The sequence below is a fragment of the Pelodiscus sinensis genome, chromosome 18 (genome assembly GCF_052426305.1).
Source record: "Pelodiscus sinensis isolate ZL-2025 chromosome 18, ASM5242630v1, whole genome shotgun sequence".
In the NCBI taxonomy this organism is placed as follows: domain Eukaryota; kingdom Metazoa; phylum Chordata; order Testudines; family Trionychidae; genus Pelodiscus; species Pelodiscus sinensis.
The window spans coordinates 34,965,077-34,976,271 of NC_143069.1; the positions used below are offsets into that span (position 1 = coordinate 34,965,077).

Below are 11,195 nucleotides of genomic sequence, written 5' to 3' on the forward strand. Positions count from 1 at the left end.
GCCTAGCAGCGAGATGCGGCCACCTCTGGGGCGGGGCAGCAGGGCCACGGCTGCACAGAACGCCGCGCAGGGAGGGCTTGCCCAGCGCCAAATGGAAGCTACCTCGGGGGCGGGGCAGCTGGGGGCTGAGTGAAGCGGTCGCTTGCTTCTGACAGCAGCCTGAGTGAAATGTGGAGACGGCAAAGGGGCCGGGGTCGGGGAGGAAACAGCCGTGCTAGGGGAGTTAGTCCTGTCCCTGGCTGCCCCCCCACTACCCTTTGTAAATGGCTCCCCTCAGATTTGGGGGCGCAGCGCCACTCAGTGGGGACTCAGAGATGCAGCAGCTCCCATGCAGGCCCCCCCCCCGACCCCAATTTTCTCTGCTCTCCAATGGAGGGTTGTGCCTTTTGTTACCCAGTGCACACGGCTGTGAGCAGTATTGCTCGTCTTTGCTCTGCCGTGCGCCATGCACCATTGTTTGCAGCGCACTCTCGTGCAAGGCACCAGTGTTCAGGGGGCACCATCCGTTGTGGGGCTCCATCGCTCCCAGCTCACAATGTGAGAGACTGAACATACTTCCCCAGCGACTCGCACCTGGCCGCCTGCTCCTTATGCAGAGAGGCTGCAGTGCCCGGGGAAACTGAGGCATGCACACAGAGTCACTCCAGGGACAGCCCAGGGCAGTAGAATCACGCAGAGCACCACAAAGGCACCTGAGTGAATACACAGCGGAGTGAACACAGGGCCTGTAGGAGCCAGCGCAGTCCGCCCCACGTCACAGGATACAACCCACCTCTTCAGATGAATGAAGTATTAAAAGTCCAGATCCAAAACTAAAGGGGCGATGGGAGGGGGGAAGGAAGGGAAAAGTGGTGAGTGTGAGTGTTACAAGAAGCTCAGAGGAGGTGCACGTGTTTGTAAGTCACGAGGACGTGGAAGGTCGTGTGCTAGGCAGGTGATGTCTATTCACACCTGGGTGACGGGTCCCAACCCTGGAAAGGACGCAGCGGTCCAGCCCGTCCCTGTGTATTGGGCTTGTGGAATTGGCCTGACGACGCGGCGACCTGGAGAGGCGTGACCCCGCGCCCTTTCGGAGATCGGACTTGTACCCGTCCGCCCTTTCCCGCAGAGCCGGGCATAGAGCGCAGCACTTCGTGCAGGTGATGGGCCCCTGACGTCGCTCTCAGGCCTGGGGCACAGGCCAGTCCTCACCAGACACCCCCACCTCGAACACATTCTGTCCAGCCAGGGGCGAGGCAAACTAGGCAGGTGCCTACGGCGCCGCCGGCCCGGCGCCCCATGACGACGTCACGGCCATTGACGGCCATGCAGGCGGGGGTGCCGATCGCACTTTCCCTCTGGGGCGTCAGCTGCAGCAGCCGCAGCCGGCCTCGGACCACTCCTGTGTCCAGCATCCACGCAGCCACCTCCAGCACGCTCACCCAGGCACCTGCCCCGGCCTGCCCACCAGCCACTCCGTCACGGGCCCAACAGCATCAGCCACCGCACCGGGGCCCTTGCACTTTTCGTTAGTCTCAAGGGCTGTGTCTAGACTGGCAAGTTTTTCCGCACAATCAGCTGCTTTTTTGGAAAAACGTGCCAGCTGTCTACACCGGCCGCTTGAATTTCCGCAAGACGCTGACTTCCTACTGTCTGAAATCAGGGCTTCTTGCGGAAATGCGATGCTGCTCCCGTTCGGGCAAAAGGGCCAGTGTAGACAGCTCAGATTTGTTTTGCGCAAAAAAGCCCCGATGGCGAAAATGGCGACCAGGGCTTTTTTGCGGAAAAGCGCGTCTAGGTTGGCACGGACGCTTTTCCACAAAAAGTGATTTTGCGCTAAAACGTCCTGCCAATCTAGACGCTCCATTCCGCAAATGCTTTTAACGGAAAACTTTTCCATTAAAAGCATTTGCGGAAAATCCTGCCAGTCCAGATGTAGCCAAGGTGCCGCCGCACTGTCCCTTGTCCTCCAGGGCTTTCCAGTTACAGAGAACTCGGCTCCCCCGAATTTGTGAGGCTCTGGTTTGCTGGGCAGAGGCTTGTGCAATGCACCATTATATGAGACACACCAGTGCTTGCAGCACACTCGTGCAATGCACCATTATATGAGACACACCAGTGCTTGCAGCACACTCGTGCAATGCACCATTATTTATGAGACTTGTTTGCTGGGCACGGGCTTGTGCAACGCACTATTACACAACGAACCATTGCTTGCAACGCACTCTCGTGTGCAAGGCACCGTTGCTCCCGAAGCTCCGTGCAACGCGTAATCGCGCGCCACGTGCATTTGTTCCGCTCGTGGGCAGGTGCGCGCTTGCGCGTACCCTGCAGTGCCCAGGGCGCATGCGTCGCGTGCGGCCTTACTGCGCATGTACCGGGGAATATCCTGCCAGCGCGCTTGCGTTCCGCGCAGTCTCCCTTTGAGGCGCCCCCTCCCTCCTTCCCCGACGCGAGCGAATCAACCGAGCCTGGTTCCGCCTCCAGCCCATTGGCCGTCGCTGAGCAAGAGCCCGTCCTATCAGCGTCCGGCTCCCCCACGTGGGGGGCGGGACAGAGGCGGAAGCACGGAGGACTACTGGCCCCGCTAGCCAATCGCCCGTCAGTTCGATGCCCACGTGGGGCGTAGGGCTTTGGCCCTCCCCCTGCCGTTGGCGGGGCGCACTGCCGTTGGCCAATCAGCGCTGGAAGGGGCGCGAGAGCGGAGGGGGAGGGAGAGACGCGCGAGGCGCTCGAGTTTGGCAGTTGGCGGTGGCAGTTGCTCCCCTCGCGCCGCGGCAGTTTGAAAACGAGAGGGGTGGGCCTGAGCGGACGGAACCATGAGCGGGGACGGGGGGGACCCCCGGACCCCACCACTCTCCCCGGCCGCCAAGCGCCGCCGCCCGGGCCCGCTGCTGAAGGAGACCGAGGCCGCCCAGGCGCTGACCCAGCTGACGAGCTGGGGAGGCCTGGAAACCGCCGCGCGGCAGGTGGCGCCCACGGCCGAGGGGGGCCTGGAAACGACCACCCACGCTGGGGGCCGGGCGATCCCTGAAGGCCAGAGGAGCCCCCAGGGGGCCACCAGAGCTGCCCCTGAGCGAGGAAGCCTCGAAACTCCTGCAGCTGAGGAGAAGGGGACCCTGGAAACCGCCACTGCAAAGACGGGGAGGCTAGACACCGCCCTCGCTGAGGAGACGGGGGTCCTGGAAACCGCCACTGCAAAGACGGGGAGGCTAGACACCGCCCTCGCTGAGAAGGGGGTCCTGGAAACCGCCTCCGCAAAGACGGGGAGGCTAGACACCGCCCTCGCTGAGGAGAAGGGGACCCTGGAAACCGCCACTGCAAAGATGGGGAGGCTAGACACCGCCCTTGCTGAGGAGAAGGGGGTCCTGGAAACCGCCACTGCAAAGATGGGGAGGCTAGACACCGCCCTCGCTGAGGAGAAGGGGGTCCTGGAAACCACCACTGCAAAGACGGGGAGGCTAGACACCACCCTCGCTGAGGAGAAGGGGACCCTGGAAACCGCCTCCGCAAAGACGGGGAAGCTAGACACCGCCCTCGCTGAGGAGACGGGGGTCCTGGAAACCGCCACTGCAAAGACGGGGAGGCTAGACACCGCCCTCGCTGAGGAGACGGGGGTCCTGAAAACTGCCGCTGCAAAGACGGGGAGGCTAGACACCGCCCTCGCTGAGGAGACGGGGGTCCTGAAAACTGCCGCTGCAAAGACGGGGAGGCTTGATCTGGTGGCTGAAGAGCAGGGCAGCCTGGAAGCTGCCGAGGGTCGGAGGAAGAGGCGGGCGGAGGAGGAGTGCTCCATCATCTCGGTGGGGGAAGAGGAGGAGGAGGAGGAAGAGGGGTCCCGGCTGGCCCCCAGGACGGAGCAGTACCTGGAGGCGCTGGAGGCGGTGCAGCTGGAGCTGGAGGCGGTGAACGAGCAGGCCGGCCGCGCCTTCCGCTGCCTCAAGGCCAAGTTCAGCCAAGTGCGCCGGCCCCACCTCGAGCGCCGCAACGCCATCATCCAGAACATCCCCGGGTTCTGGGTCAGCGCCGTACCCTGCCAGGCGGGGGGCTGCCCCCATGGGCGGGAGGGGGGGGCTCCTCTCGGGGGGTGTCCAGGCATCCGAGCTCTCGCTGTGTTTTCCTTGACTCGGGCTGGCCAGTTTCTCAACCATCCCCAGCTGTCGGCCATGATCAGCGACCGGGACGAGGACACCCTGAGCTACATGACCAGCCTGCAGGTGCGGGCGGGCCGGGCGCATGGGTTCATGGGGTGTTAGATGAGGGGCTGGGGCAGGTGCCTGGGTCCGTCCCCCACTGGGCGGGGGGTAGATTGGGGCAGGGCCGGACGCCTGGGTCCATCCCCCACTGGGGGGGGGGTAGATCGGGGCAGGGCCGGACGCCTGGGTCCATCCCCACTGGGGGGGGGGGGGTAGATCGGGGCAGGGCCGGACGCCTGGGTCCATCTCCGGCTCTGGACGGGGGGGGTAGATCGGGGCAGGGCCGGACGCCTGGGTCCATCTCCGGCTCTGGACGGGGGGGGGTAGATCGGGGCAGGGCCGGACACCTGGGTCCATCCCCCACTGGGGGGGGGGGGGTAGATCGGGGCAGGGCCGGACGCCTGGGTCCATCCCCCACGGGGGGCGGGTAGATCGGGGCAGGGCCGGACGCCTGGGTCCATCCCCCACTGGGGGGGGGGGGTAGTTCGGGGCAGGGCCGGACGCCTGGGTCCATCCCCCACTGGGGGGGTAGATCGGGGCAGGGCTGGACGCCTGGGTCCATCCCCGGCTCTGGACGGGGGGGTGGGGTAGATCGGGGCAGGGCCGGACGCCTGGGTCCATCCCCGGCTCTGGACGGGGGGGGGGGGGATCGGGGGCAGGGGCCGGACGCCTGGGTCCATCCCCGGCTCTGGACGGGGGGGGTAGATCGGGGCAGGGCCGGACGCCTGGGCCCATCCCCGGCTCTGGACGGGGGGGGTAGATCGGGGCAGGGCCGGACGCCTGGGTCCATCCCCGGCTCTGGACGGGGGGGGGGGGGGTAGATCGGGGCAGGGCCGGACCCCTGGGTCCATCCCCGGCTCTGGACGGGGGGGGGTAGATCGGGGCAGGGCCGGACCCCTGGGTCCATCCCCGGCTCTGGGCGGGGGGGCCTGTCCCGGACTCCCGGTCCCTTCTCCCCCAGGTGGAGGACCTTCCTCACGCCAAGCCAGGCTGCAAGATCAAGTTCTACTTCTGCGGGAACCCCTACTTCCAGAACGAGGTGATCGCCAAGGAGTTCCAGGCGGCCTCCTCCGGTACGGGACAGGCCTGCGTGGGGGGTGCCGGGGAGCTGCCCGCGGCCGCACCCTCACCCCGCCTCTGCCCCCAGGCAGGCTGGTGTCCCACTCCACCCCCATCCGCTGGTGGCGGGGCCAGGACCCCCGGGCCCACGGCACCAAGAGCCCCGAGACCGCCCGCAGCTTCTTCGCCTGGTTTGGGGACCACAGCTTCCCGGCCGGGGACCGCATCGCCGAGGTGAGCCCCTCCCCGCTGTAGTGCCTGTGTGTGCCTCAGTTTCCCCCCACAGCACTCTGGACCGCGATCCCAACCCCTGGCCAGGGTCAAAGGGCAGGCGGGGGGAGGGGTCAGTCGGGGCGGGGCTAGGAGGAAGGGGGGGAGGGGCCCGGGAGCCCTGTCCCCCAGGAATGAGGCTGCCTGCCCTGGGTCGACCCGGCGGAGATTCCCCTCTGGCTGCGGGTGGGCGCAGGGCGGGGCCCCCCACTGCACCGGGACTCAGCCCCAACCCCCTTGCCCTGACCCCCCGTGGGCCCCTCTCTGTCCCACCCCTGCCTGGCCCCCCCTTTTTCTGCCCCTGGCGTGCTGCCCCCGCCCTGACCCTCGATGGCGCCTCTCTCCGCCCTCGGGCGTCTCCCCAACTCTGCTGCATCCCCAGATAATCAAGGAGGACCTGTGGCCGAACCCGCTGCAGTACTACCGGATGGGCGAGAACGGGGGCGCCGGGGAGGACAGGTGAGGACGGCGCGAGGGAACGTGGCTCAAGCGTGTGCGGTGCAGCACGGTGGAGAGCCGCAGGGCTCGGAGCCCAAAGGCGGCTGGTGCCGGGAGCAGTGGGGGGCCTCGGGGTGGTGGGGGAGCCCCGGGAGTAGTGGGGGAGCCCCGGGAGGAAATGGGGGTGCCTCAGGGCAGTGGGGGCGTCTGGGGGAGCCCCGGGAGGAAATGGGGGGGGCTTGGGGGGCAGTGGGGGAGCCCTGGAAGCCGGAGGGTGGGGGGAGCCCTGGGAGGAAATGGGGAGGCCCCAGGGGGGAGTGGGGGAGCCCTGGAAGCCGGAGGGTGGGGGGAAGCCCCGGGAGGAAATGGGGAGGCCCCAGGGGGGAGTGGGGGAGCCCTGGAAGCCGGAGGGTGGGGGGAGCCCTGGGAGGAAATGGGGAGGCCCCAGGGGGGAGTGGGGGAGCCCTGGGAGCCGGAGGGTGGGGGGAAGCCCCGGGAGGAAATGGGGAGGCCCCGGGGCGGAGTGGGGGAGCCCTGGGAGCCGGAGGGTGGGGGGGAGCCCCGGGAGGAAATGGGGGGCCCCGGGGGCAGTGGGGGAGCCCCACACGTGCCCCTCACGCCGGTGGTGCCCGCAGCGGGACGGAGAACGGGGACGACTGTGTGGTGATTGTGGATGACGAGGACGAGGAGGTGCAGGAAATTGTGGATGAGGAAGAGGACTGGGAGGGAGGTGAGTTCTGGAGGGTCCCCGCCAGGGCCCTGAAACCACCCCGAACCCCACCTCACACAGCAGGGCTGTGGGTTGGCAGCGGGGGTAGCGGAAAGGGGGGTGCTGGTGCCGGGGGGAGTGCTGGTGGAATGGGGCACTGGCGGGTTGGAGGGGGGGCGCCGGAGGAAAGGGGGCGCCGGCGGGTTGGGGGGCGCCGGAGGAAAGGGGGTGCCGGCGGGTCGGGGGGGGGGCGCCGGAGGAACGGGGGCGCCGGCGGGTTGGAAGGCGGGTGCCGGCGGGTTGGAGGGGGGGCGCCGGAGGAAAGGGGGCGCCGGCGGGTTGGGGGGGGCGCCGGAGGAACGGGGGCGCCGGCGGGTTGGAAGGCGGGTGCCGGCGGGTTGGAGGGGGGGCGCCGGAGGAGAAGGGGGTGCCGGCGGGTTGGGGGCACCGGAGGAACGGGGGCGCCGGTGGGTTGGAAGGCGGGTGCCGGCGGGTCGGGGGGGGCGTCGGAGGAACGGGGGCGCCGGTGGGTCGGAGGGGGGGGCGCCGGAGGAACGGGGGTGCCGGCGGGTCGGGGGGGGGCGCCGGCGGGTCGGGGGGGGCCGGAGGAACGGGGGTGCCGGCGGGTCGGAGGGGGTGCCGGAGGAACGGGGCGCCGGCGGGTTGGGGGGGGCCGGAGGAACGGGGGCGCCGGCGGGTCGGGGGGGGCCGGAGGAACGGGGGCGGCGCCGGCGGGTCGGGGGGCGCCGGCGGGTCGGGGGGGGCCGGAGGAACGGGGGCGGCGCCGGCGGGTCGGGGGGCGCCGGCGGGTCGGGGGGGGGGCTGGAGGAACGGGGGCGCCGGCGGGTCGGAGAGGGGGGCGCCGGAGGAACGGGGGCGCCGGCGGGTCGGGGGGGGCCGGAGGAACGGGGGCGCCGGCGGGTCCGAGAGGGGGGCGCCAGCGGGTCGGGGGGGCCGGAGGAACGGGGGCGCCGGCGGGTCGGGGGGGGGGGCCGGAGGAACGGGGGCGGTGGCGGGTCGGAGAGGGGGCCGGAGGAACGGGGGCGGCGGCGGGTCGGGGGGGCCGGAGGAACGGGGGCGCCGGCGGGTCGGGGGGGGCCGGAGGAACGGGGGCGCCGGCGGGTCGGGGGGGGCCGGAGGAACGGGGGCGCCGGCGGGTCGGGGGGGGCCGGCGGGTCGGGGGTCTGGCCACTGCCACGTCTGTCGCCCCCAGGCGGCGCGGGGGAGGAGCTGCCGGAGGTGCCACGCGGCCGGGACTCGGCGCCGGAGGACGATGGATGAGCCCCCCATCCCGCCAGCTGAAGACGGCCCCGGATCTGCCCCACGGCGCCCTTGTGGGGCTGGACTCTGGGACTGAGCCGGGCAGTGCCCTGGCAGGGGGCTGGGCCTTGGGGCCGTTTTCCCCCTGAAGTCATTGGGGCCCTGCAGCTCCCAGCCTCACCGGGGGGGGGCCTGCCCAGGGCACTGGGGCATTGTGGGTAAATGCCCCCCCAGTGGCCTTTTCTGTGCAGCTCAGGGTGTCTCAGCCCAGGCCGGGGGAGCGGCGGTGCCCCCAGTGCAGCCCCCGCGGCGGGCAGGCCGCTCCCCGGCCCCTGCTTGGAACCCTTCCCTGCCCCAGAGCAGCTGCGCGGGGGGGGGGCCAGCGGGCTCGCCCTCTGAGGGCCGAGGGGCTGGGCTGACTGCGGCTGCCCTATGCAATGCTACTGATGTGGGGGGCGGGCCCGTGGGGGGGCGGGGGGGCCTGCGGCTCCTGCTGTCTGGGGAAAACAAAGCACTTAATATACGGAGACATTTCACCTGCCCGCGTCCTCCTTGCTCTGCCGCTCCCCCGGGCGCCTCCTTGTCCCCCCCCCACCCTCCGGGCGCCTCCTTGTCCCCCCCCCCACCCCCACCCTCCGGGCGGCCTCCTTGTCCCCCCCCCCCCACCCTCCGGGCGGCCTCCTTGTCCCCCCCCCACCCTCCGGGCGCCTCCTTGTCCCCCCACCCCCACCCTCCGGGCGGCCTCCTTGTCCCCCCCCCACCCTCCGGGCGCCTCCTTGTCCCCGTCCCCCACCCCCACCCTCCGGGCGGCCTCCTTGTCCCCCCCCCCCCCCCTCCGGGCAGCCTCCTTGTCCCCATCTTTCCCCCCGGGCGCCTCCTTGTGTCCCCCGGGCGCCTCCTTGTCCCCGTCTCCCCCCCCCCCCACACACACCCTCCGGGCGCCTCCTTGTCCCCGTCTCCCCCCCCCCCACACACACCCTCCGGGCGCCTCCTTGTCCCTGTCTCCCCCCACACACACCCTCCGGGCGCCTCCTTGTCCCTGTCTCCCCCCCACCACCACCCTCCGGGCGCCTCCTTGTCCCTGTCCCCCCCCCACACACACCCTCCGGGCGCCTCCTTGTCCCCATCTTTCCCCCCGGGCGCCTCCTTGTGTCCCCCCCCTTGGCGCCTCCTTGTCCCCGTTTCCCCCCCACCCTCCAGTCACCTCCTTGTCCCCCCCCCATGCCTCCTTGTCCCCATCTCGCCCCCCAGGTGCCTCCAGCCTGCCATAGGGCCCCCTCGGGCTGCTCTGAGTGAGCAAAGGGGCCAGGGACAATTTTAGACTGAGTTGGTCCTGGCTCCCAGCCCCCCACTTTTCGCACTGGTGTGCAGGCTCAGAGTCTGCTTCAGGGGATTGGGGGGGGATGCCAGGGTTCCCAGCATGCACTGCTGTGGGGTGAGCTACCTGGGCCTAAGGGGGGGCTCCCCCCGTCATCCATGTGATCCCTTTGCCGTTGCCCCTTCCTGTCCTAGGCCTCCCTCACCTCCCTTCTCAGACCTGGGCCCCCTCACCTCCCTTCTCAGACCTGCCCCCTGGAGCCCCCCCACACCTCCCTTCCCCTCTGGGGGGGGACCCGCCCCTGGAACCCCCCCACACCTCCCTTCCCCTCTGGGGGGGGACCCGCCCCCTGGAACCCCCCCACACCTCCCTTCCCCTCTGGGGGGACCCGCCCCCTGGAACCCCCCCACACCTCCCTTCCCCTCCGGGGGGGGGACCCGCCCCCTGGAACCCCCCACACCTCCCTTCCCCTCCGGGGGGGGACCCGCCCCCTGGAACCCCCCCACACCTCCCTTCCCCTCTGGGGGGGGCCCGCCCCCTGGAACCCCCCCACACCTCCCTTCCCCTCTGGGGGGGGACCCGCCCCCTGGAACCCCCCACACCTCCCTTCCCCTCGGGGGGACCCGCCCCCTGGAACCCCCCACACCTCCCTTCCCCTCCGGGGGGACCCGCCCCCTGGAACCCCCCCACACCTCCCTTCCCCTCCGGGGGGGACCCGCCCCCTGGAACCCCCCACACCTCCCTTCCCCTCTGGGGGGGGACCCGCCCCCGCCCCCTGGAACCCCCCCACACCTCCCTTCCCCTCCGGGGGACCCCCCCTGGAACCCCCCACACCTCCCTTCCCCTCTGGGGGGGGGGGGGGGGGGGGGGACCCGCCCCCTGGAACCCCCCCACACCTCCCTTCCCCTCCGGGGGGACCTGCCCCTGGACCACCCCACACCTCCCTTCCCATGCGGGAGGGGACCCTCCCCCTGGAACCCCCCCACCTCCCTTCCCCTGTGGGGGGTACCCACCCCATGGAACCCCCACACCTCCCTTCCCCTGTGGGGGGACCTGCCCCCTGGAACCCCCACCCTCCCTTCCCCTCCCGGGGGACCCGCCCCCTGGAACCCCCCACACCTCCCTTCCCCTCCCGGGGGGGACCTGCCCCTGGAACCACCCCACACCTCCCTTCCCATGCGGGAGGGGACCTTCCCTGGAACCCCCCACACCTCCCTTCCCCTGTGGGGGGTACCCGCCCCCATGGAACCCCCCACACCTCCCTTCCCCTGTGGGGGGGACCTGCCCCCCTGGAACCCCCCACACCTCCCTTCCCCTCCGGGGGGACCCGCCCCTGGAACCCCCACACCTCCCTTCCCCTCCGGGGGGGCACCCCCCTGGAACCCCCGCACACCTCCCTTCCCCTCCGGGGGGACCTGCCCCCTGGAACCCCCCCACACCTCCCTTCCCCTCCGGGGGGGGACCTGCCCCCTGGAACCCCCGCACACCTCCCTTCCCCTCCGGGGGGACCTGCCCCCTGGAACTCCCCACACCTCCCTTCCCCTCCGGGGGGGGACCTGCCCCCTGGAACTCCCCCCCCCCCCCGCCCATTCTCTCTCCCGTCCTAGGCCTGGGGGAGGCAGCTGTGGCCCCCACTTGCAGACCTGGCCAGGTAAGGGGGCCGCAGTGGGCTGGGAATGGTTAACCTGGGGGGGCTCATCTGTTGGGCCGCAAGAGATTGGCGGAGGATCGGCCCCTCCCACCCTGGCAACTTGCCAGCGGGGGGGCGGGGTCTCTATTACCTCCCCCCCCACACACCGAGCCTGGCACAGAGGCGGCTGCGAGCCTGGGACGGACTCGGGTAAGGACTCGCCGGTGTCCCCGGCCGGTGCCCCCCACCCCCAACCTGCAGTTCCCCCCCCCCGGCCGGTGTCCCCCTGCCTGGAATCCCCGGCCGGTGCCCCCCACCCCCAACCTGCAGTTCCCC

General features: G+C 70.9%; 1 protein-coding gene across 2 annotated transcripts; it reads left to right on the forward strand.

Moving 5' to 3' along the window:
- Positions 1 to 2,528: 2,528 nt before the first annotated feature.
- LOC142825650 (uncharacterized) lies at positions 2,529 to 8,458 on the forward strand. Of its 2 annotated transcripts, XM_089770233.1 has the most exons (8): positions 2,529 to 3,484; positions 3,515 to 4,007; positions 4,119 to 4,196; positions 5,137 to 5,248; positions 5,323 to 5,468; positions 5,887 to 5,963; positions 6,578 to 6,672; positions 7,865 to 8,458. In XM_089770233.1, the coding sequence occupies exons 1-8, from the start codon at positions 2,799 to 2,801 to the stop codon at positions 7,930 to 7,932; spliced, it is 1,755 nt and encodes a 584-aa protein (XP_089626359.1). In that variant the 5' UTR covers positions 2,529 to 2,798; the 3' UTR covers positions 7,933 to 8,458. The 2 variants fall into 2 exon arrangements, with proteins under 2 accessions (XP_089626359.1, XP_089626358.1); XM_089770232.1 differs by having other exon boundaries at positions 2,532 to 4,007; positions 7,865 to 8,457.
- Positions 8,459 to 11,195: the final 2,737 nt, after the last annotated feature.

Bases quoted from the DNA above. Each gene is read 5' to 3' on its own strand.
- LOC142825650 (XM_089770232.1), top strand. From the start codon at position 2,799: ATGAGCGGGGACGGGGGGGACCCCCGGACCCCACCACTCTCCCCGGCC. The intron at 5,469-5,886 runs GTGAGCCCCTCC...CTGCATCCCCAG, and splicing joins CCGGGGACCGCATCGCCGAG to ATAATCAAGGAGGACCTGTG. The intron at 5,964-6,577 runs GTGAGGACGGCG...TGGTGCCCGCAG, and splicing joins GGGGGCGCCGGGGAGGACAG to CGGGACGGAGAACGGGGACG.